Below are 23,678 nucleotides of genomic sequence, written 5' to 3'. Positions count from 1 at the left end.
TTGGGAGCAGGAGTGGGGAGGAGTCAGAGAAGCACTGTTTGAGGTTCTGGGCCAGGTTCAGTGACCCCAGCACCCACTTAGTTTAGTTTAGTGCATTTTAGGGGGTCAGATATTTCACCTCGGTTTCAGTCTCCACCATCTGCTTAGGACAGAAATGTTTGCGTGTCATGGTCTTGTAGGTGGTGTTGGTATTTCAAGTTCATAAGACCACTCTACAGATGGTCTGACATGAACGTCTGGACCCCTGTACTTTTTAAAAAAAAGTATCACTTCCTTTATTTTGGGCTCCTAAAGTCAAAAGGAAGATTAGAACTAATACTCAGTTTACCATAGATGTTTACTATGCTCAATGCAATAATGCGCCTGGTACTTTTGAAGTCAACAGAGAGAATGTGGGCCAGGGAAGGAAGCCAGTACATGACTTCTAACCATTCTGTGGTTATAGTGGCCCCAGCCCTGAGCACACTGGCCCTAGCCCTGGGCGCTACTTGCCTGCTCTGTGCTTAAGCTTTAAAATGATAAGACCTTTAAGTGCCTACCTCCAGCTCCCTCTCCCTGCGGTGACCTTGTTGTTGTCCTTTAGTCGCTAAGTCATGTTCAACTCTTTTGCGACCCCGTGGACTGTAGCCCATGGAGCCAGGGTCCTCTGTCCATGGGATTTCCCAGGCAAGAATACTGGAGTGGGTTGCCATTCCCTTCTCCAGGGGATCTTCTTGACCCAGGGGTTGAACCTGTGTCTCCTTCACTGGGAGGTGGGTTCTTTACCTCTGAGCCACCAAGGAAGCCCTGCGGTGACACTACTTGGGATATTCTCAATGAAACCCCCTGAGCTATTTAAATGAAAGGAAAACGATCTTATTCAGCTTCCTTTCTACCTGTTGGTTTTTCAGGAGCAAGGAGGTTGGTGGCAAGAGCTTGGAGGCATGAGTGGGGGAGGTTTTTCCTTGGAGCGGGGTGCATCTAGATGAATCCGTGGCAACATGGATTCTTGCCTTTGGGACGTTCCATCTTTGCATATAGGATTCAGAAGGCTGTAGGGCTGGACTGGATCCAAAGGAGCAGTTACCGATTCTGTGGGTTACAGGAGGGCTGCTGACAGGACTCACTCCTGGGTCTCCATGCCTCCCTCCCTGGCCCAGATTCGGCTGGTTTTCTTCAGTCTGGTGTCTGTCACAGGCTTATACCACCATGGCTGGTCCTTGTTAGAAAGCCTCTTGAAGGATTAAGACTATAAGTAACACAGATGGGAAGGATTAAAATTGTCACTCCAAAGTTCTGTCAGAGCTGAAGATGGCATTTTCAGAAAAGAGAGAAACTGTTCAAAGAGGATGAAGCAAAGGGCAGTCTGAGGCCTTTGTTGAGACATGGGGTACACATACCCATGAAGATCAGCCCTCAACTTCTTAATGCTCAGGAGAATCGAGGAGGGAGCTTTGCCCTGGAGAATCTCTCTTAGGAGGACTCCAGCCAGGTGTGGTGAGCAGGCCTGTCGGGGCTGTCATCTTAGGAATGGTAGAGCTGACTGTCCAGTGGCCAGGCTTCCCGGGGCATCCTCCCCACTTCCCTTCCTTGCTCTGGGCTGGGCTGAGCGGCAGTTGCAGTCTGGACCCACCCCTTCTCCACATGGCCGTGTTTTTAGCAGTAGGCACGCACACTTCTTCACTTGGCTAAAGAGAGCCTTTAGGCTAAGAAGGAACTACTCTGCGAGCAAAAAAAAAAAACAACAAAAACCGGAGCCTATTTCTAAGCAGGCAGCGTTCTCGGTGACCTCATCTTCCTCCCAGCCCAGATCCAGTTGGAGCTGTGCGCACAGGGCAGAAATCCAGTTCCTCCTGTCTGGGACTCACAGTGGCAGATAAAAATAGACCAAGACTTTGTCTGCAGCCATTGTTCTCTAAGTGCCCATTGTTTCTGGAAGCAGAGTGGCTGGAGCATTGGAGTCTTAGGCTATGCTCTCTCTCTCCTTCTTTCCCTCCCCCTCCTGTCTCTCCCCCCACCCCCTTCCTCCCATTTTCCATCTTTCTTTCATTGTGCAGGTGTCTGAGTCCCAGCTTCTGCATTTCCTCAGCTGCCTTTGCCCTTGTCTGGAGCTCCCCAATGGGTAGATACACAGAGTCCACTGAAGATTTTGTCCAGCTCTTTCCGTTATATATTTGTGGCCAGAATGAGTACCTGAGGATGTGTAATTGATTGAGCAGCTAGACCCAAATGTTGATCAGCACATCAACATCAAACTGGCGTTATCTCTGGTGTTATGCTATGGGTCACAGAACTTGGTTGTTGACTTTTCAACATTTATACTGGGGGCTCAGATGAGAGAAGGATGCAGAAAGTCTACTTAATAAATTTCAAATGAGGCAACTCGAATAGGATGAGGACAGATTCATGGTCTAAAAAAGAGCTCTATGTATGGAAATGTGGATCTGAACAAGGTGAAGTTTAGAATGGATAAATGTAATCTTTGTCTGAGGTTAATAAGACTTAGTCAACAGGTGCAGGGCCTTCTCAGGTGACGCTAGTGATAAAGAACCTCCCTGCTAGTGCAGGAGACTAAAGAGACGTGGGTTCGACCCGTGGGTCGGGAAGATTCCCCTGGAGAAGGAAATGGGGTCACAAAGAGTCGGACACAACTGAAGCGACTTAACATACAGGCATGCAACAGGTGCAGAACTGGCTCAACCTCGGAACCTATGGAGGAGGTCTCGCAGGGCACTTGGAGCGGTTTTTGCAGTGTGGCCTTTAGAATGATTGAGGTTGGTCTGCACCAACAGAATTGCAGGAGTAGGCTGACCATCTCCATGTTCTCATTTGTCTCCTGAGAAGTCTGGTTCCCCCCGGGAATGTTTGCGATGCTCTAAAGGGACATGGGCATACAGGAATGCCTCCGGTGGGGCCATGGCCAAACCAGGACATCACCAGTGGATGAAGGAGCCAAGGAATTTTAATACCTGAGTGGAACTGATGACACAGGGGTGAGTAAAAGTACTGAAAAGCTGATAGATGAAAAAAGATGAAAATTCTACTGTGTCATTTCAACCAACAGTGCTCAGGCCAGTGGGTGGACATAAGAAGGCAGATTTTAAACTCAGCATGTACATGTGTTTTAAAATAATTATTGCAGTCCTAAAGTGAAATGCAATGGCTCAAAAAGTGTGGAGTGGCTGAATGTTGTAAGTGAGGACCGCTGTGGGCATTTCTAGGGAGTATGGCCACCCTGCTCTGGGTCCTGCCTTTCTCTGCTTGTCGTTACTCATTGCAGATAAGCCTTTGTGGGTGGGAAGCTTGGGGGTGATGCACACAGAGCGTATTGCCTCAGTGCCTGTGGTTGGCATTTTGAGAACGGTTGGCATTTTGAGACCATTTGTCTCTGCACTGGGAAAATGGACTTAGATATTCTTATTTTTTCATTGTGGTTTCGCTGGGTTGAAAACAGACAGTTGCACTGTGTGAATGTCTAGGAGTATGCTTTTCCCTTCTCTGTCCAGATTTATTTATTAAAAGAAAAACACATCTGCATAAAAAAGCCTTAGAACACAGGAAGAATGTCCACTTTGTTTTTCTTTCTGCAGCACCGAGACATGTGGGGTTTTAGCTTCCTCCGAGGGGTTTTTGAAGACTGGCTTTCATCTCCAACAAGGCTTTTTTTTTTTCCCATTGGAAAAAAACAGCCTTTTTTGGGGGGGGGTTTGAAAATGTATTTATATAATGTATAAATAAATAAGAAAGACAAGAGAGAATTTCCTTTCAAAATTTATGGAAAAATGCTGCTTTTTGAACATCATTAATTGGGAGTAAGTCTCTGACTCTTCCCAGCCCAGTTCTACTCAGCCATCTGTCCCTTTATTCTGGTTTAAAATGTTTCAATATTGGCTTCTCCTGCTTTTCCCTTTCTTTCCCTCTGTTCCTTTCTCCACCATCCATCCTTCCCCATCTTCACGGCCCACTCTGTCTCTCCTCTCCTCTCCCAGCTCCTCCCTGTCTGCCCCCTGCCCCCTACTCCTCCTGCCTTGCTCCCCAGCCCCTCTTCCTTCTGCTTTGCCTGGGTAGCTCTCAGTGACCAGAGCCCTCACTGGAATAAGCCTGTCTCTGTGTTTGTTTCCTGCGTGGGAGGGAGAGGCCAGCCTTGAGAAAACAGTTCAAAAGTGCAGAAAAACTCTACCTCTTCCAGCCTAAATAAATGGGCCCCACTCCGTTTGTTTGTCCAGATTTTTCCTTTGCCCACGGAGAAAACTGCCCGTCTTCCACCTTGACCAGCCCAGTCTTCCGGTGATGCTCAGATAGCCCCTCTGTGCCCGTCTTTCCCCCAGACCACGTATAGAGAAGTCTCGAGCCTCTGACTTGGGGTTCTGGGTGGGATGGGTCTTGGAGACTCAAGCTCTGGTGTTGCAGCTGCTGTTGGCCGAGTGGCCCAAGAATTGAGGCACTTCCAGAAAGAACTTCCTCTGTAATGAGAATGATGGAGAAAATGAAAGGAGATGTTCTTATGTCCATCATGTCTGCCTCTCCTGCTTTTAACTCTTATTAATAGGTGGAAAGTACCCAGCTTTTGTGTCTGAACGTTGGAGTCTGAGTGCTGGTGAAGTCACTCGACTGGCCTGGTCACCTTGGTTCAGTCCCTTAAGGACCCTTTGTGAGCCTCCACCCCCTCACCTATGTAATGCAGAGAATACTGAACACTTGATTGTTTTCAGGCTCATAGTAGCATAGGGAAGAATACATTCTCCAAAATGTAAACCTCTTCTCAGATAGCAGCACCAAAAATGATGGGTGGGAATCAGGTGATGTGGAAACGAATCGGGCAGCCTGAGGAGCCAGCATCTCAAGGGCCTCACAGAGTGGAGCATCAAAGGGTTGTGTGTCAACTGAAAGAGCGGAAGCTGGGACAATAGCGAGACGTAGGATGTCAAATATTTTCCATAGTCTTCTTGAGTGGGGTTATGCTTTGCCACGTTGTTGCCAAAGCCTTCTGACCTTGTCATGAGTATTTTATTTGGTTGAAGGCAGGGCAGGAGTTTGCCCTGGCCCAGAAGTGTAAGATAGGTAAGAACTAGTGGGGTGCACACACCATGTGAAAGTGAAGCCAAAGTGTTAGTCACTCAGTCACGTCTGACTGTAGCCTGCCAGCCTCCTCTGTCCGTGGAATTCTCCAGGCAAGAATACTTGGGGTTATGGTTCCCTTCGCCAAGGGATCTTCTTGACCCAGGGATGAAACCCAGGTCTCCTGCTTTGCAGGCAGATTCTTTACCCTCTGAGCCACCAGGGACAGACCTGTGTTGCACCAGTCTGGCTGTCTGCAAACTTTGGAGCTCAAAGGGCCCAATGAGGGCTTTCCTCCTGAGTAATATGGAGACCCCGCCTCTGTGTTTTCCATGACAAAAGGAGTGACTCTATTCTGAGACGTTTAGGACTTATAAAATGCCTGGTGTGGAGTCAAGTGTAACTGTCTATATAGAAAATGATTTGAAATCTGTGATCTGCTCTGTAAATGGCTTTGAATGATTGTTTAGGAAATGTATTCTTTAAAGTAGGGTTCCCTGGTGGCTCAGATGGTAAAGAATCTGGTTGCAATGCCGGAGGCCTGGGTTAGACAGCCTTCCTTCTATGCAGGAATCTTAATCTCAATAATGAAAACATTCTTTTAAATTGTGAGCATGCTATTCATTTAAGGGCACATGCATGACTCGGGTAAAATGCAGTTTGGGTTCTGGCAAATGACAAACATGGAAAAAAGTTTTGAGCACAAGATTAGTTTTGTTTTGTGCCTTACTGACTCTAAGCTGGCATTCTTAGGAAGTTTTTAAAACCAAAAGATGTCTTAGGTCTTCTGGCTCCTAGAACTGTGAGGTGTTGTCATGGCAAAATACATAGATGATGATGCTACAAAAAAATATTTCCCCCTAGCAGATTGGAGGATGCAGAATAGGTAAGGAGTTTTTTTAGATAAAGATTCGGGGGTTGTCAATTTCCATGTATATCTCAGAATCTGATTTTTGCATTCATTTTTTCAGTTGCTTGGTTGTACTTGGGGAAATCTCCAGGTTCCTTCTCCTAGCTGCCTCTCTAAGCTTTGGGAAATAAAATTGTGTGTGTGTGTACTTAATTGCTCAGTCATGTCTGACTTTTGGAACCCCATAGACTGTAGCTGCCAGGCTCCGTTGTTCATGGGGATTCTTCAGGCAAGAATACTGGAGTGGGTTGCCGTGCCCTTCTCCAGGGTATCTTTCCAACCCAGCGATTGAACCCAGGTCTCCTGCATTACAGGCAGATTCTTTACCATCTGAACCATATGTGTATATATACATGTTTTTCTATTTTACAAGACCGTTCCTATTTTACCATATATGTGTATATATATATGTCTTTCTATTTTACAAGACACGTTTCAGTTCAAGAAGTCACCAGTAATTTATTGAGCACTTACTGGGCTTTGCACACCCAATGGCTCAATGGTAAAGAATCCATCTGCCAATGCAGGAGACGCAGGTGTGATTCCTGGGTTGAGATGATCCCCTGGAGAAGGAAATGGCAACCTACTCTGATATATTTGCTTGGAGAATTCCATGGACAGAAAAGCCTAGTGGGCTACAGCCCATGGAGTCACAAAGAGTTGGAGAGGACTGAGCGACTAAACAACAGGCTTTGGAATTTTCACACGTTTACTTTACTCCTTGCTGCCAGGCGGGTAGAGAATCCTAACTAGTAAAGGATGCTCTTGAGCTCTTAGTGATCCCTGAGGCCTGTCCCAGGCCCCCTCTCTGCAGGGCTGCTGGAGAAAGCACAGAATCAGGAGCCGTTCCAGCAGGGCACGCTCATTCAAGTATTTCTCCTTTCAGGCCTGTGCCCAGTGTTTGGGGTGGGCGATCTGAACTGTGCTAAGTAAGGAAAGAGCAAGAAAACGTAGCTGTGGGACCCAGGGGATGGTTCAGCTTTCTGGCCCAGCTCCTGGAGCGGAAGTGCCTCTCTGGGTTTCCCTGAACACCTGGGATTGATTTGGGGTTTGCTTCGACATGGAAGCATTTGCTGAGGTGGAGGACGGAGAAGCGGAGTTGGGGTGCGGGGGGAAATAAATCCAGTGATTAAAAATAGCTTGTGTGTGTCAGGTGCCTGAATGAATTGGGGAACACGCCCGCAGTCCCTTTTGTCTGGCAGGTCTGAGCTCCGTGCTGCCGAATTACAACCGCTTTCATTTGTCTTTCCTGCTCTCCTACCATGTAATGGTCAAGGGCTCATTGGAACCATGTGTGAGTCTGGTGAGTCACCAGATCCTCAGGACTTCAGCGGTAATCATGTGTTAAAACTCCTTTTGGGGGATGGGGAGGGTGGGGGTGGACGAGGGGAGAAGGGAGGGACTGAAGTCACTTCCTACAGATGTTCTGATGCTTGGCTGTCTCTGCTGCCTTGGTTCCCAGGCCGGGCTTCCCCGGTGCAGTCTGCAGGCTGCTTCGCCTCTCAGAGGACCAGCCCTCCTGTCCTAGGATAGCATCTCTGCAAGAAAAGGCATCGACCTTTGGGGTTGCCGCACCTCACCCTAGCAGTGTGCAGTATTCCCCGAGGCGGCAGGACAGGCTCCCAGTTTTGTTCAGCCAGGTCATTGGAGGATGAATTAGGAATTTTCTGTGCAGCTGCTTTCTCCTTCCTTCCTTTTTTTTTTTTTTAAAACTAGGTGACTTCGAGGGCGTTGGTAAAAGCGCAGTTGGTTTTTTTTCTAACTGATAAGGAAAATCTGTTTTGGGGACAGGGTGTCCCATTGTTTGGGACAGTGATGAACTGCCTGGTTGGGCTCGTCGGCCCATCCCGGGACACACCGAGCTCTTCTTGCTTTTTGCTGGAGCCAGGAATCCTGCCTGTCTCTCATTGCTTTGTCACTTCATTAGGCTTGTGAAAATGGGGCCGAGGGACAGAGGAGCGACATGGTTCCCTTCTTTGCATTAACCTCAGCCAGCAGCTTTGTGGGTTCTACTGACTCCCTCAGCAGGAAGTCCTGGCTTGCCGAGTTTCTAGCGCCTGTAACAATTAGGAGTGTAGGACAAAGGGGACCCTTCCTTCCTAGCTCCAACCCATCCTTCCATCAATGAGAGAGAGTTTGAGCAACATACTTTGTTCAAGTCTTCTGAGATATTAGCATCTCGATAGGGTAAGTTTTCTTAGGGGCCAGTAAGGATTTTCCAGGAACAGATAACTCCAGAGACAGTCACTAGCCACGGCTATTTTGCTGTCTCTGTTGACCTGAAGGACTAAAGGCGCCTCCTCTGTTGTTCCAGGCAGTCCGACATCTGCCCTTTGGGTGCTGGCCAGAATCTTCAGCCTTTTCTGCCCACTCCTAGACACTCCTAGTAAGTTCGTGAGGACGTTAGCAGTCAGGAAGGATTATCTCTGCAGTCTTCTGCTTGGAGGACAGGGGGGTGGAAAGGGTGATGGCTGACTACTGAACTTTCCAGTCATCCCTCTCTGATCCAGCTTCATCACTCTCCAGATCATGGTCGGGTTGCTTTTTAAAAGAAGCCCTGTGGTTCTAATGGGCCGATGATGAAATGTAGACCTGGATTTAAGCACCATGGAAAGTAATCTGAAGCCTTCTTTTCTTTTTCCGTGAGCTTATCTGTTTCTTGTAAGCTTTCATAGTATGATCCTCCTTTATCTCAGAAATATCCTCGTGACAATAAAGTATTTGTGGGTGAAATGGCATGTTGCCTAGGATTAGCCTTACTGTTCTCCTGTGTGTGTGTGTGTGTGTGTGTGTGTGTGTGTGTGTAGGGGAGATGAAGTAAAAACTGATAGTGTTGGTGGATTTTAAATACGGATTTATTACACTATTCTCTCTGCCTTGGTCTATGTTTAAAAATAAACCATAGGGGCTTCCCTAATGGCTCATTGATAAAGAATTCGCCTGCCACGATGGCAGGAGACATGGGTTCTATCCCTGGTCTGGGAAGATCCCACATGCCTTGGAGCAACTAAAGCCAGTGAGCCACGACTTCTGAGCCCACGCGCCCTAGAGCCCATGCTTCACAACAAGAGAAGCCTCTGCAATGAGAAGCCTGTGCACCGCGCCTGGAGAGTAGCCCCTGCGTGTCACAGCTAGAGAAAAGTCTGTGCAGCAATGAAGACCCAGCACAGCCAAAAATAAATAAAAAACATTTAAAAATTAAACCCTATGAGGGGTAGACACTACCTATCCACAGACCTCCTTTGAACAGGGCGTCGGTTGAGTGACTTTACCCAGTGTGATTATACTAGTGGCAAAACTGAGAGCCCATAGATTTTGACCAACAAGCCAAGGCAAGCCCGGTGCACGCCCTACTGTGTCTGTTCTCCCGCCTTAAAAATCTTCTCTTTCCACTTGTGACAATTGTCCTTTTTTCTTCTCCGGTTGAATGAGGTTTCTTCTTGGTCCTTTCACTTTAAGAAACCTATTTCAACCAGACTTTATGTAACAAATTAACCTTATATTATGTGCACAGTTGCACATCAGGGTGACTTAGGGGTGAGTGCAGACAGGGAAGGAGGCCAGGTTGTCATCTATCCTGTGTCACTTTGTATGAAAGGAAGGAAGCCTCACAACCCTTAGTTCCAAGAAAGGACAGGATTACAGACAGTTCTGTAAATAGCTTTTAATTATGTCTTTATGGGGTGAGCCATACGAAATCTTGGATTTCTTTGATCTGGGAATGGTTTTATTTAATTTTTTTTGAGCTTTTATTGGTGTGTAGTTGACTTACGCTATTGTGTTGGTTTCTGCTGTACAGCTGAATGAATCAGTTATGCATATAGTCACATCCACTCTTCCCTGGATTCTTTCTGCATATAGGTCATGACACAGTATTGGTGGTAGAGTTCCCTGTGCTATATAGTGGGTCCTTATTAGTAAGCTGCTTTGTATGTAGTAGTGTGTATATGTCAATCCCGGCCTTCTAGTTTACTGCCCTCCCCAGAGTTTGTTTTTTTTTTTTTTACTTGCTTGTGCCTCAGCTTGCAGGCTGTTAGTCCCTGATCAAGGATTGAACCTAGGTACTTGGTGGTAAAAGCAGAGTTTCTAACTACTGCCTCAATGTATCAGATTTTCAAATTGAGGAATAAAAGTCCCATTTGCTTTGTCTTAGCTGCAGAAATTTATCTCTTGGATTTCTGATTTCTCTTGGATTTCTGGAGCAACTAAAGCCTATGAGCCACAACTACTGAGCCCACGCTCATTCCAATTTCCAGCAGCAGCAGAACAGAATGAAAAGACTGTAGATGTGAGTCGAAAGATGAGAGTTTAAGCCAAGTTCTTGATCTCTTGCAGTCCTGGTTTCCTCATCTGTGAGGTGGAGGTCCCGTAATACTTTCCTAGCCCTGCTCCTCCCCACCCTACCCCTACCCCACGCCACTTCATGTGGCGAGGATATTGGGGAAAGGTCTTGGTGGACTGTAGTAGTTTTCAGATGTAAGGCGTATCATGCATTCTCAGTGTTTCTCTCCTGCTGCTATTGATGGGGACAGTACCCTCCTCCCATGGGTGGTGTAGTCATGGTAATCCACCATGCTCTGGCCATTCCGGTGGCTGCATACGAATGGAACATGCACCTTGGATTTCTAATCATCACCTAACCCTCGGGTCCCAGATGTTCCCATCTTCCTGCCATTTTTGTGAGGAGGGGGAGAGGAGGAACCTCTCAGGTCAGCAAGGCTATTTGTCTTGAATGGAATCAACTTCTGGAATCAACGCCACTTCAAGCTTAGATTCTGGGTACCATTGTTGATACGAGCCATTCAGTTTCAAACAACTTTAAAGAATGATATGAAAAGTCAAGTGAGTTGGATTCTTGCCATTGAGCAGGCCTTAACTTTGAGTTCCACATGAGTGAATTGAAACCCTTGTTTTGCGTTTGACTTAAAACATCCTTGAGGGGTGTAAGCTTTTGTTTAGGACGAGGTCACAGTGATCGACAAGCAGATGTTTCTCTGTGTTGAAAAAGGCCACAGCTCGTTGTATCCCTCCTGATTCACTGAAAGCTGTCTGTTCATTTCTACTCCAATACTCTGCAGTCTTGATTGGACAGAGTTTGGGACTGTTATTTACTCTCCATCTTCTGTACAACTCTCCTCTCAGAAACATGGGTGATTCTTATAAACATTAACTCAGATTTGGGGTCCTAGGGAATATTCCCTGGGTCAGAAAGAAGGCTGAACACTGGAGAACTGATGCTTTCAAACTGTGGTGCTGAAGAAGACTCAGCACCTTGAAAGTCCCTTGGACAGCAGGGAGATCAAACCAGTCAATCCTAAAGGACATCAGTCCTGAATATTCATTGGAAGAACAGAAGCTGAAGCTCCAATACTTTGGCCACCTAATGTGAAGAGCTGGCTCACTGGAAAAGACCTTGATGCTGAGAAAGATCGAGGGCAGGAGGAGAAGGAGATGACAAATACGAGATGGTTGGATGGCATCATCGCCTCAATGGACATGAGTTTGAGCAAATTCCAGGAGATTATGTAGGACAGGGAAGCCTGGCCTGCTGCAGTGCATGGACTTGCAGAGTTGGACAAAACTTAGTGACTGAACAACAGTAGAAATCTAATATACTTGTAATATGGTTGTTTCATAAGTATATTTAGAGTCTCCACTATATCATCTTACTATATATTTCCAGGTCAAGCTAACATTTTGAGACAAATGTGTTATTGCAATTTAAGATTTTGCCATTGGAGAAGGAGATGGCAACCCACTCCAGCATTCTTGCTTGGAGAATTCCATGGACAGAAAAGCCTGGCAGGCTGTAGCCCATGGGGTTGCAAAGAGTTGGACACAACTAAGCAACTAACACACATTGCAGTTATTGGGCTTCCCTGATGACTTAGTGGTAAAGAGTCCGCCTGCCAATTCAGGGGACAGGAGTTTGATCCTTGAGTCAGGAAGATCCCCCAGAGAAGGAAATGTCAGCCCACTCCAGTATTCTTGCCTGGGAAATCCCACGGAAGAGCCTGGTGGCCTGCAGGCCATGAGGTCGCAAACAGTCAAACACGACTTAGTGACTAAACAACAACCACCACAATTACAATTATCAGCACAGAGGCAGTTTTAGTACTTGTCCATAAAATACATTTAGTTAACTTCTGTGGAGCCTCGATTACTTTCTAGGTGCTATTGCTAACGTTAGAAATATTTTTGGTTCCTAATGCAAATGTATTGTAATAGGTAATGAGACAAAGTATGGTAAGCATAGCAAAGGTGCCTGCTTGGGCTAAACCATGTCACCTTCTCCACCTGTGCAATGATTTTATTGTTGGTGATTATCATTGACAGAACTGGCATGGACATAAATGAGCAACTTAGAGGACTTTTTTGCATTCATATTCTACACGATAAGAGTTTAATATTTTATATTAATACCCTCTTTTGAATGTGATTATTCATCATCATTTAAATGGAACCCCTGTGCTACTGAAAAAGGCAATCCTGCCTGATTGTCCACTCACTTACAGAGGAGTTTAGATTTTTTTTTTTAACTCCAAATTCTACACTTTTAAGAAAATAGATGAAGCTCTGACATTCCTGAGTCCTTTGGGCCCAAGGATTGTGATACGCCTTCCTCCGAGCTCATCAAGGGCAGGTGTCCCGAATGTGGGGTTGACTTTCCCCAGCTGGGCTGTGAGCACCTTTTCAAGAGATCTGGCACTTTGAATTCCCCACCCAGGGGCGCAGCCCTTGAGTGCCGTGCAGCTGCAGCTGATGGCATGTAGATAAGGCTTTTGAAGATGGCGTCAAGGTGGGCAGGCACAAGTAAGTGTAGCTGCTTCCCTTGGAGAGAATTAAGCCAGAACCCAGAAGTGCCAGCTCCCAGACAGGAAGCAGAAACCTGTGTGGGGTGTTGTCAGCCTAGAGTCGTGCACACCATCCTGGCACCTGACTGCCCAGGCTTTCCTGTTGAGAAGTTCCTGGGGCCTTCTTGCCAGTCTCATCCTTCAGTTCCAGTTCACAGAATCATCACTGCCCATCCATTTGGCCTGGCTCTCATCTTCCACATGTGCTGTCCTGGCCAGTTTCTGCCATCCGTAGAGTCCTTTTCATCGAGTTATAAATCCAGTGGCAGGAACAGACACACACAACAGAACCCACACAGTTCAAGTTCATGGATTCGTGTTGGATGGGGGCGAAGGGAAGGAGAGTCGATTCGTATTCGGAAGACAGTGAATTCATCCGGCCTTTGTTGATTGACTCCTGTGTTTCGGTCAGAAGCCATACTCTTGGTTAAATAAAGAGTCCTTTTCTCTGAATCAAACTGACTTCCACTCTGAGGGGAGACTTCCTGGACCTGTCCCATAGCTGTTCTGGGGCGAGGAGAGAGGGGATGGGGGGAGGCACTAATGTCTTTCTTGGTGACTCATTTGATTACTCCATTGTTCAAAGGGCTGGATGTTATGTAATCAACATTTTATCCCCTCCCCCCACTTTTCCCCCGTAACAATCTGGGATTTTCCATCATTTTGTCAGTCTTCCTGGAGGCATGTTGATTTTTCCACTAGGTTTTTTTGGGCATGGCCCAAAGCAACCCAAACTCTCTGCTCCCTGGAACTTCAGATCCCCCTCGGTGCAGGGCCTGGGAGAACCACGGCTGTGAACCCTCCTGTTCTTCCAGGGCAAGAGGGCTGACACTGGGCGGTTTCCTGACAACCTGGCTCAGAGCAAACTATGGGAAAGTGCTGCCTGCCCTTCTTTCTCACCTCACAATTTCCATTCGTTTTGACGTTCAGAAGCAATAAATTTGCTTCTTTTTTCAGTGGTCATCAGTTGTCATTTTTTTGTCCCTCCTTTATGTTTCCATTTTATCCAGCCAATAACACATTGTGTATATCCAGGGAACTTTTTGGACTTCCCAGGTGGCTCTAGTGGTAAAGAACTTGCCTGCCAATGCAGGAGACCTAAGAGTCTCAGGTTTGATCCCTGCATGGGGAAGATCCCCTGGAGGAGGGCATGGCAACCCCCTCCAGTATTCTTGCCTGGAGAATCCCATGGACAGAAGAGCTTGGTGGGTTACAGTCCATGGAGTCACAAAGACACGACTGAAGTGACTTAGCCTACTGGGAACTTTTTAACCAGACAGGTTTTAGAGATGGCTGGTGGAGGAACTTCTCAGTGGCCCTGCCTGGAACTCAGCCATTTTATGTCTGTTTCACATGAAACATGGGGGAGTAGGAGGGCTTCTGTAAATGACTGCAGTGAAGTGCATTGATGTCTGAAGGTCACAGGACAGCTCGTAGGAATCCTCAAGTCATTTCTTTTTCGCTTTTTGTTGGAAATTGTGCCTGAGGTGGATTTGGAGGACTTATAACTTGAACCATAGCTGCATGTCTTGGCTTTGAACATGGTCTGCAAGTACAAGAGGGATTGGCTACAGCAGAGATGAAGGTACATGCGACAGTAGCAGAGGACCCGTGGGTGACTCTACAGATGTTGCATCTCACTCCTCTCCACCGCCTGCATAAATCAGGTTTATAGCTGTTGTCTACTCTATGCACTTGACATCTGCCCACTTGAATTTTTCTGCAGAGCCACCTTCGTAGGCAAAGCCACCATCATCTCTCACCACAAATAATGCAAGAGCTTTTTAACAAGTCTTCCTTCACCCATTCAGAAATACCTCCTAAACCCTATGGGGCAGCTAAGAAAGAGTTTTTTCCCCCATTTTTAAAAATTGTGGTAAAAATGAATATAACATAAAACTTAAACCAACTCAACCATTTTTAAGTTACAGTTTGTGCGTGCATGCTAAGTCACTTCATTTGTGTCTGATTCTTTGAGACCCCATGGACTGTAGCCTGCCAGGCTCCTCTGACCATGGCATTCTCCAGGTGAGAATGCTAAAGTGGGTTGCCATGCCCTCTTCCAGGGGATCTTCCGACCAAGGGATCAAACCTGTGTCTCTTATGTCTCTTGCGTTGGCAGGCGGGTTCTTTATCAGTAGCGCCATCTGGGAAGCCCAAATTCCAGTTTAGTGGAATTAAATACATCCATGTTGCCATCACCCCCATATACCTCCAGAACTGTTTTCATCCATAGAACTGAAACTCTGTTCCCAAGACACAACTCCCCACCTCCTCCACCCCATTCCGTCCGCCTTCCAGTCCCTGGCAGCTACTAATCTACTTGCTGACTCTATAAATTTGTACCTCATATAATCTGTCTTTTTCATGACTGACTTATTTCATTTACCATAATGGGAAGTCTCATCCATGTTGCAATGTGTGTTAGAATTTCCTTCCTTTCTAAGGCGGAATGATATTGCATCATATGTATATACTATTGGTGCATTTTGCTTATCCTTTCATCTGTTGATGGACAGTTGACTGCCTCCACATTTTCGTTCTTATGAATAACGCTGCTATGAACATAGGTATACAAATATCTCCTCAAGACTTTGCTGTCAACTTTTCTAGGTATATGGTGGTTTAGTCGCTAAGTTGTATCTGACTCCTACAACCCCATGGACTGTAGCCTGCCAGACTCCTCTGTCCATGGGATTCTCTAGGCAGAAATATTGGAGTGGGTTGCCATTTCCATCTCCAGGGGATCTTCCTCACCCAGGAATCGAACTTGAGTCTCCTTCACTGCAGGCAGATTCTTTACTGACTGAGTTATGAGGGATATAGAGAATGCCTAAAACTCGACAAAAAAAGGCAAATAACTCTATTAATGCTTGAATAGACATTTCTCCAAAGAAGATACACAAGTGGCCAGTAAGCGGATGGAAAGATGCTCAACATCACTAGTCATGAAGGAAATGCACATCAGAACCACAGTGTGATACCACTTGGTGTGTGTTAGGATGGCTGCTGAGGGCTGGCAGGGAGGCGGGACTGTGCGCTGTGCTGTTGTCCAGTCACTCAGTCGTGTCTGACTCTCTGTGACCCCATGGGTTGTAGCCTGCCAGGCTCCTCTGTGCATGGAATTCTCCAGGCAAGAATACTGGAATGGCTTGTCATTTCCTCCTCCAGGGAGTCTTCCACACCCAGGGATTGAACCTGTAACTCTTGGGTCTCCTGCACCGGCAGGTGGCTTCTTTACCACCAGGCCACCTGGGAAGCCCAATGTGCACTGTGGTGACAGGATAAAATCCTACAGCCACTGTGAGGAACACAGGATGGCAGCTCCTTGAAAAATGAAAAATAGAATTATCATAGGGACTTCCCTGGTGGTCCAGTGATAAAGACTCCTTACTTCCAGTGCATGGGGAAGTTTCCTGGTTGGGAAACTAAGATCCCACGTGCTGTGCAGTGAGACAGGAAAAAAAAAAGAATTACTGCAAGGTGATCCTTCTTCAGACAAAATATAATCGTGTCATTCCTCTGCAGGCAACCCTCAGTGCCTTTCTGTCTTACTTAGGATACAGTTATAAATTCCTGCACACCCTCCTCACTTACCTTTTCAGCCTCCTCTCAAGCTGCTGTCCCCCAGTCACTGTGCCGCAGCTGCACTGACCATTTCGATACTAAAGCAACTGAGGTTCTCTTCGCCCATCTCAGAATCTTCAGCTGTGCTATTCCCTTCACTTAGGATCTCAGTCCTCTAATATCAGTGCTCATAAGGGTTACCTGGATTCTGTGTTGAAAATGGATTTCCGGGCTCCGCCCCCTCAGAGGTTGTAATTCAGGAGGTCTGGGTGGGGCTGAGTTCCCAGGTGATGCTGATCTGGGGACCACACATTCAGAACCACTGGTCTGGAATAATTTTCTTAATTATCCTTCAGATCCCAGGTCAAACATCTGTGTTCTGAAGGAGGCTTTTGCTGATTCCTCCAGACCTAAAGGGCACTATTATGGGTTAACACTTCATCTCCTACTCCTGTGAAGCCCTGTTGACGTTGTATTTGAAGTTTAATTGTGCAAATAGATTTTTACTAACTGATTTCCCTGCTGGAACCTGATACCAAGCTCCATCAGGGTGGGAATCATTTTTGTCTTGTTCACTGTTCTTTCTCTAATCTCTTGCATGTAGCAAGGGCTAAAGAATTATTTATCCAATGAATACTCTTATTTCTTTTTCAGAGGTAACAGCAAGTGTGCAGAAACATTAATATTCTCAGTGAATGTGAAGGATGAATAGAGGCTATGGGGAACTGGTAGAGCTATTCAGAAAGAATTGACGTATTTTGTCAGAGATACAGACATTCAAGGCAAGAGTCGGGAATTTTTTTTTTTTTTTACAGACCCTACCACATTATGGAAAGCCCCCCAAATTTTACCTGCCCTGGTGACGATGCTACTACAGTTATTTCTCAGCTTGCCTCCTTCAGCCCATTCATGCTCTATTATATTTTATGGGTGGTTAACTACCTATTTAGTTTCATTTTTAAAATTGAGGTATAACTGACATGTATTTATTACTTTCAGGTGCACAGCATAATGATTTGATATTTGTGTATATTGCAGAACGATCACCACCATCAGTCTAGCTGACATCCATCATCTTTTTCATTTTTGTTTGTATTCATATGATATTTTTTGCCTTGCAGATATGGAATGTGCAGATGTCCCGCTCTTAACTCCTAGCAGCAAAGAAATGATGTCTCAGGCCTTGAAAGCTACTTTCAGTGGTTTCTCTAAAGAGCAGCAACGTCTGGGAATTCCAAAAGGTAGGTTTTGTAGTTGGAAGGAGAGAGGATGGACCAGACTTTGAGATACAGTTGGTTTTCTCGCCTGTTGGTTGAGATGGACACTTACTCACCACCCTCAATCAGCAGCCATAGACTGGGACAGACGTCTCTTGGAACAAGCGTAGACACGTGCTGATGCTCCCTGATCTCCCAGGCTTGTCCCTGCCATCTTGGTCTTAGGGCAGTGGCGCCCAAACTTGTTTGAACATTAGATAGTGGATCTTCAGAAAATTCCACAGTCCAGGCCAGATCCCAGACCCATTAAGTCACAATTTCTGGTAGCATCAGTAATTGTAAAGCTCAAGTAACTCTGTTGTACAAACAAGTTTGGAAGGCATGGTCTTGGTGTCATTCTGGCTGCCATTAGATGAACTCCATGAGCTACAGTTCTGGGAATTTACTCTTTTCCATGTCCTTTGGTGAAATACTTGGGTATCTCCTCAGGGCATTCCAGGTGGCGCTGGTGGTAGAGAACCTGCTTGCCAATGCAGGAGACGTAAGAGACGCAGATTCGATCCCTGGGTCGAGATCTCACGGAGGAGGGCATGGCAACCCACTCCAGTATTCTTGCCTTGGAGAATCCCATGGACAGAGAAGCCCGGTGGGCTGTGGTCCACAGGGTTGCAAAGAGTCAGACACAACTGAAGCGACTTAGCACACACACGTTCTCCTCTGAAAGGGTTTATTCGGGAATGTAAAGGGAAGTGACTTGAGTGGTCAGAAAGGAAAAATGACTGGGGAAGACTTAAGCCTTGACCAAGTGGCATTTCCCGAGCAACTAGGAGCAGAAGGAACACGTTTCTATTGAGTAAGAGAAATAGAGGCTGCCTTTGCACCCAGCCAGAGCTACTGTTGCGGGAGCGGCTTCCACCCTGCCAGAGCTACTGTTGTGGGAGCGACTTCCACCCTGCCAGACACAGGCCTCAGGGAGATTCCGAGAATGAATCTGTCCACCTATTCACATATTCTGCTTTCCCACAAACCTCCGCTGACAGCAGAGCCCAGTCATAAAGCAGAATAAAGTGAGTTCTGACCATCCACTTTTCCATCATCTTCTCAAGTCATCTTCTGGACTGCAGGGGAGAACACTGAGAGGAGGTAGGAGGTGGGCTATAGGCACCACACCCTGCCGTCACCTGAGTTCGGTCAGTGCCGTGAGCTGGTGTAGTCATGTTAAACCAGGGCCACGCGTGAAGGTTATGTGTCGTCTGTTCTACATGGCCCCTCAATGGAGGACCTGTCTTATGTATATATTTTGCAGGTTATCTGGTATAATACAGGTGCCCAATAACATTGTTGGGCTTTCCTGGTAGCTCAGTGGTAAAGAATCTGCCTGCAATGCAGGAGACCTGGGTTCAGTCCCTGGGTTGAGAAGATCCTCTGGAGAAGGAATACTCCAGTATTCTTGCCTGGGAAATCCCATGGACAGAGGAGCCAGGTGGGCTACAGTCCATGGGATTGCAAACAGCTGGACACGACTGAGCCACTGACACACACACAGTAATGTTACTACTAAGTATCACTTGAATGGCGCACTGCTACTAATTGCTGTGATTACTGTAGTTGGCCCTCCTCATCCAAGGGTTCCATATTGGCAGATTCAGACAACCACAGATCCAATTCTGTGGGCTGAATCTGGGGATGTGAGAACCCACAGACACAGAGGGCTGAGTGTGCCCTACCCTTTTATATACATAAAGAAACATGCACCTTCCCAGATTTTGGTATCTGGGAGGGGGTCCTGAAACCAGTCACATTGGATATGCAAGGACAACTATACTAACCATCATTAACTAAGATAAGAATAATTAAGCATAATGGCCACAAGTAAATTACATGAGTAAGTGCAGGGAGAGGTGAGTGTAATGTCCAGAGCACACTTGACTTTGTCGTTGTTGCTGTTAAAGGAGTCATTTGTTCCCTTGTCCCAGGTTTAATAAAGTCTGATGGAAATAAGGCAGGGAGAGAGGAGACTCCTGGAACCTGTTGGAAGGTTCCATGGGTGGAGAATACTCTTTGTTACTTTTTGGCTGATGGCAGTGATTAGCTACCTGGTGGGAGGGAGAAGATGGGGCTGACCTGGATGCAGGGAGGAGGGTTATAGAAGATACTCCATTAGGCCTTCCTCATTCCGTGAATCCGAGAACGTCTCAGTGAAGGTCGGGTGCTTTCGTGTAGTCTCCGAGGCTCAGGGAAGAGTTGAGACCCTGATCTGCTGGGACATCATCTGATCTATTCCCACAGATCCCCGGCAGTGGACAGAGACCCACGTTCGGGACTGGGTGATGTGGGCTGTCAACGAGTTCAGCCTGAAGGGTGTGGACTTCCAGAAGTTCTGTATGAACGGGGCAGCCCTCTGCGCACTGGGGAAAGACTGCTTTCTGGAGCTGGCCCCAGACTTCGTTGGGGACATCTTGTGGGAACACCTGGAGATCCTGCAGAAAGGTAAATGCATGAGGACAGGGTGGGGTAGGGGAGGTGGGGCCTGCACGGGGCAGCTTCCGGAATCGACTGGGGAGCGGGGTGCCACGTCGAGGTCGTCATCTGGGTGTCCAGCCACAGCACATACAGTCTGTGGAGATTGCCGTGTGGTGCCTGGTAGGGAGCAGGTGCTCCATAAACATTAATTTCTTTAATGTTTATTTATTTTTAATTGATTAATTCTTGGTTTATAATATTGGTTTGATTTCTGTCACACATCAACATGAATTAACCATAGGTGTACACATGTCCCCTCCCTCTTGAGTCTCCCTCCCACCTCCCGCCCATTCCTGTCCCTCTAGGTTATTCCAGAGCCCCAGTTTGAGTTCCCAGAGTCCTACAGCAAATTCCCATTGGCTATCTATTTACATATATTAGTGTGTATGTGGATGCCTCCACTTTTCATCTTTACCTCCTAAAGCTTCTCGGTTTGCAAAGTTCTAGTCTCAGTCCTTATCTTAGACTCATGTACTGCTTGAACAAGCAGTGCCCACAACCGGCAAAAGAGTATTTCTTTCCTTTCTTTCTATTTTTTTTTTTTTGGCAATCGTGAAACACACTCCCCTGATCCATGGCCACATCCAAGCTCAGTGTTTCAGAGCTTCCTAATAAGCAGTCTTCTCTGCCCACTAACGGGATTGGAATTGCAGTCGTGAGGTACACCTTTTCCATCTGAAGCAGAAGCCAGGGTTATGTCAGGACGTCGTGTTGCAACCTTGTAATGACATGGCCTCTCCTACCAGCCTCTTCCAACCTTTTTGGACTGAGTGACTCATGCACCACAGTCCGGGCTGAGTATAGAAACAGCAGCAGGCGGCAAACTTGGGTGTTTTTACGCTTATTTTTCTGAATTTCTTCTTAAAATAAATTGCAGTTACCAGCAGTCAGCAGTGCCCTCCAGCTGACTGTAAGCCTAGAAGCCCGTTGCCCTCTCTGACCCAGGCCCACCCTTTCCCTGTGGTCACCAGCTCCAACCCCTGGCACAGACGCGGGGGGCAGGGAGCAGAGCTCAGGCTTAGCACTTTTTATTCCATATAATACCTTCCTTTGTTTAAGGATATTTTCCATTCTGCAATGCCCAGGAGAGACCCAAATTAGACTCCTCTGGGCACAGAACTGTTACTCCACACCGCCCCACCCCCCCCCACCCCCCCCCGCCCCGCGCTTTCTCCTCAGCAATAGCTGAAAAATAAATAAATAAGCAGAATTGAGAAGTAGGTGAATCTGGCCCAGGACTGCTGGGCGGCGGTACTGGCTTCCCTGAAGCCACGCTGTGATCTCGGCGTAACTGCACACAAACCACTCATAATGTGTTGACGTGAGCGCCTGTTTATAGAGGGAAAGGATACGGCAGGCTCAGAGCAGGTCTGATGCAAGTGTTGGCTTATAAACATGGCAGTGGACTCTATCAGACCGTGTCACCCAAATATATGCTGCCAAAGCACCGCTTCCCTCTTGTCAGCACCCCAGGGCAGCCAGGTGTTCTACGGTGTCTCAGTCGGCTCTGATCGGTTACAACTCATCTATACAGCATTTCCTTGTTTCCAAAGGGCTTGAAAATACGTTTTCTTTTTTTAAAATTATGAAATTATGATAACACATTTACAGGAGCCTTGGAAAATATAAGACAAAGGTACATGTAGCTCCACTACGTAATTATTTTTTAAGTAGATAAAATCAGATTTTTAGTTGGGGTTTCAATATCAAACTCTCAAAAATTAATAGGATGAATAGACAGAAAAGTTTGCACTGTGAACCAGTCCGTTTGGGTTCTCAAAGCAACCGTGGGACACAGGAAGGGCATGTCCTCTTAGAGTGAGCCCTTGTCTGTAAACTGAGGACAGGTCAGGTGGTTTCCTCAACATCACTTGTTTCCTTACACCTGGGTCTTTTCAGCCAAACTCCCCGTCCTGTGTTCTTTGTGTAGTGATACGGACTCATGGAGGGGAGCTTCCGGCTTTGTTGTTACTCAGTCACCAAGTCACATCCAACTCTGTGACCCCATGGACTGCAGCACGCCAGGTCTCCCTGCCCCTCACCATCTCCCAGATCTTGCCCGAGTTCATGTCCATTGAATCGGTGAAGCCATCCATCCGTCTCATCCTCTGTCGTCTCCTTCTCCTTCTCCTTCTGCCTTCAATCTTTCCCAGCATCAGGGTCTTTTCCAGTGAATCGGCTGTTTACCTTCCTGCAGAGGAATCATACCAGTGAATTTAGGAGAATGAGAGAGTAATGGAGTGAGTGTGAGAACATCTCACCCATTTTCAAGGGAGACGAAGGACTGTGCTTCTTCAGATCCTCCAAGAGCTGAGCGTGATGTTTGTATTGAGGCTACAGCTTTTGTTCTGTGATTAAAGTAAGGCAACCCAGTGCAGAAAAAAACATAGCTGTTCTGGGTGGGGTGGCAGGCCAAAGGTACAGGGGATGTTTCAATCTGATAAGCTGCTGAAGCAGAGTTTAATCATTTTATCTCAGCTGGGAACTGTTTTTCTGTGCAGGCATGAACTTGTTTTCCCAGCAGTCTCTGCTCCCAACAAGCTATCAAATACCCGAGGAAAAACCCAAACCAGCCCCCTCTGTCTACATCTGATTCTTAAGTGAAATGTAATCCGACTGTTCCATACAGTAGTCAGGGGCTACCACCAGATTCCAGGGTCAGTAGGGGATCTACAAGTTCACTTTCGTTCAGTGGAGAAGTTTCTCTTGCTTGGTTACCTTCCTCTGCGTTCTATCTCATTCCCGTGGAGCTTGGCACCAGGACAGAACTTTGGTTATGTGTCTTTTCTGTCATATTTCACCAAGTAGAATCACCCTACTAGTGTCTTATCTGGGCCTGAACTTGAAATCTGAGGGCAATGGAAAAAACACCAAATACCAGATATCTGTTGGAAGGAGTGGAGGCTCTGAAATCTACCTGCTTGCACTTCCCTGGTGGTTAAGTGGTTGGAACTCCATACTTCTGGTGCAGGGGGCAGGGGTTCAATCCCTGGTTAGGGAACTAAGATCCCCTGTGCGGTGCAGCATGGCCAAAAATAAATAAAATAGCAATAAGAATAATAAGAAAATAATAAAAATCTTCCTGCCTAAAAAGATTGCCCTGTGTTTCTGAAAAACGTTGGACCTGATCTGTTTGAATGTTGGCGACTGATTTTGGTAAACTCCCAAGGTGTCGGGAAGATCCCCTGGAGAAAGAAATGGCAACCCACTCCAGTATTCTTGCCTGGGAAATCCCATGGACAGAAGAGCTTGACAGTCGCAGAGTCGTACACGACTGAGCGACTAAACAACAACAATAAGATGTCTTCAAGCCTTGGAGGCTGGCGGCACACGCACGCATCAGAAAGAGGGTGGATGCCTTCCCAGCCCTTTGAGATTACTCATGGGCGTGCTTTCCAAGATATTAAATCCCCTTTTCCAGCTACTGAAATCATAAACTTAGCCATACTTTGGTGAGCTCATCTATAGACAAGGCTCCAGTCAGGGGAGGCTCAGACACTAGCTCAGTTAGGGAACATGCAGATTTTCTCTCAGAGGGACTGAGATCACTGTGGTCCTCGCCTCCAGGGT

The 23,678-nt window shown here is 46.7% G+C and overlaps 1 protein-coding gene across 5 annotated transcripts in view; it reads left to right on the top strand.

Annotated features, from left to right (window-relative positions):
• The window catches only part of ETS1 (ETS proto-oncogene 1, transcription factor), a 139,069-nt gene that overhangs the window by 83,193 nt on the left and 32,198 nt on the right, over positions 1-23,678 (top strand). For all 5 annotated transcript variants that reach the window (XM_059882992.1, XM_005226826.5, XM_005226825.4 and 2 more), the window contains 2 exon segments: positions 17,490-17,609; positions 19,875-20,075. In XM_059882992.1, the coding sequence (XP_059738975.1) occupies positions 17,490-17,609; positions 19,875-20,075 (321 nt within the window).

Source organism: Bos taurus, chromosome 29 (genome assembly GCF_002263795.3).
Source record: "Bos taurus isolate L1 Dominette 01449 registration number 42190680 breed Hereford chromosome 29, ARS-UCD2.0, whole genome shotgun sequence".
Classification (NCBI taxonomy): Eukaryota; Metazoa; Chordata; class Mammalia; order Artiodactyla; family Bovidae; genus Bos; species Bos taurus.
Note: the sequence above shows the minus strand (reverse complement) of the source record. Positions and strands in the feature narration are given on the sequence as shown.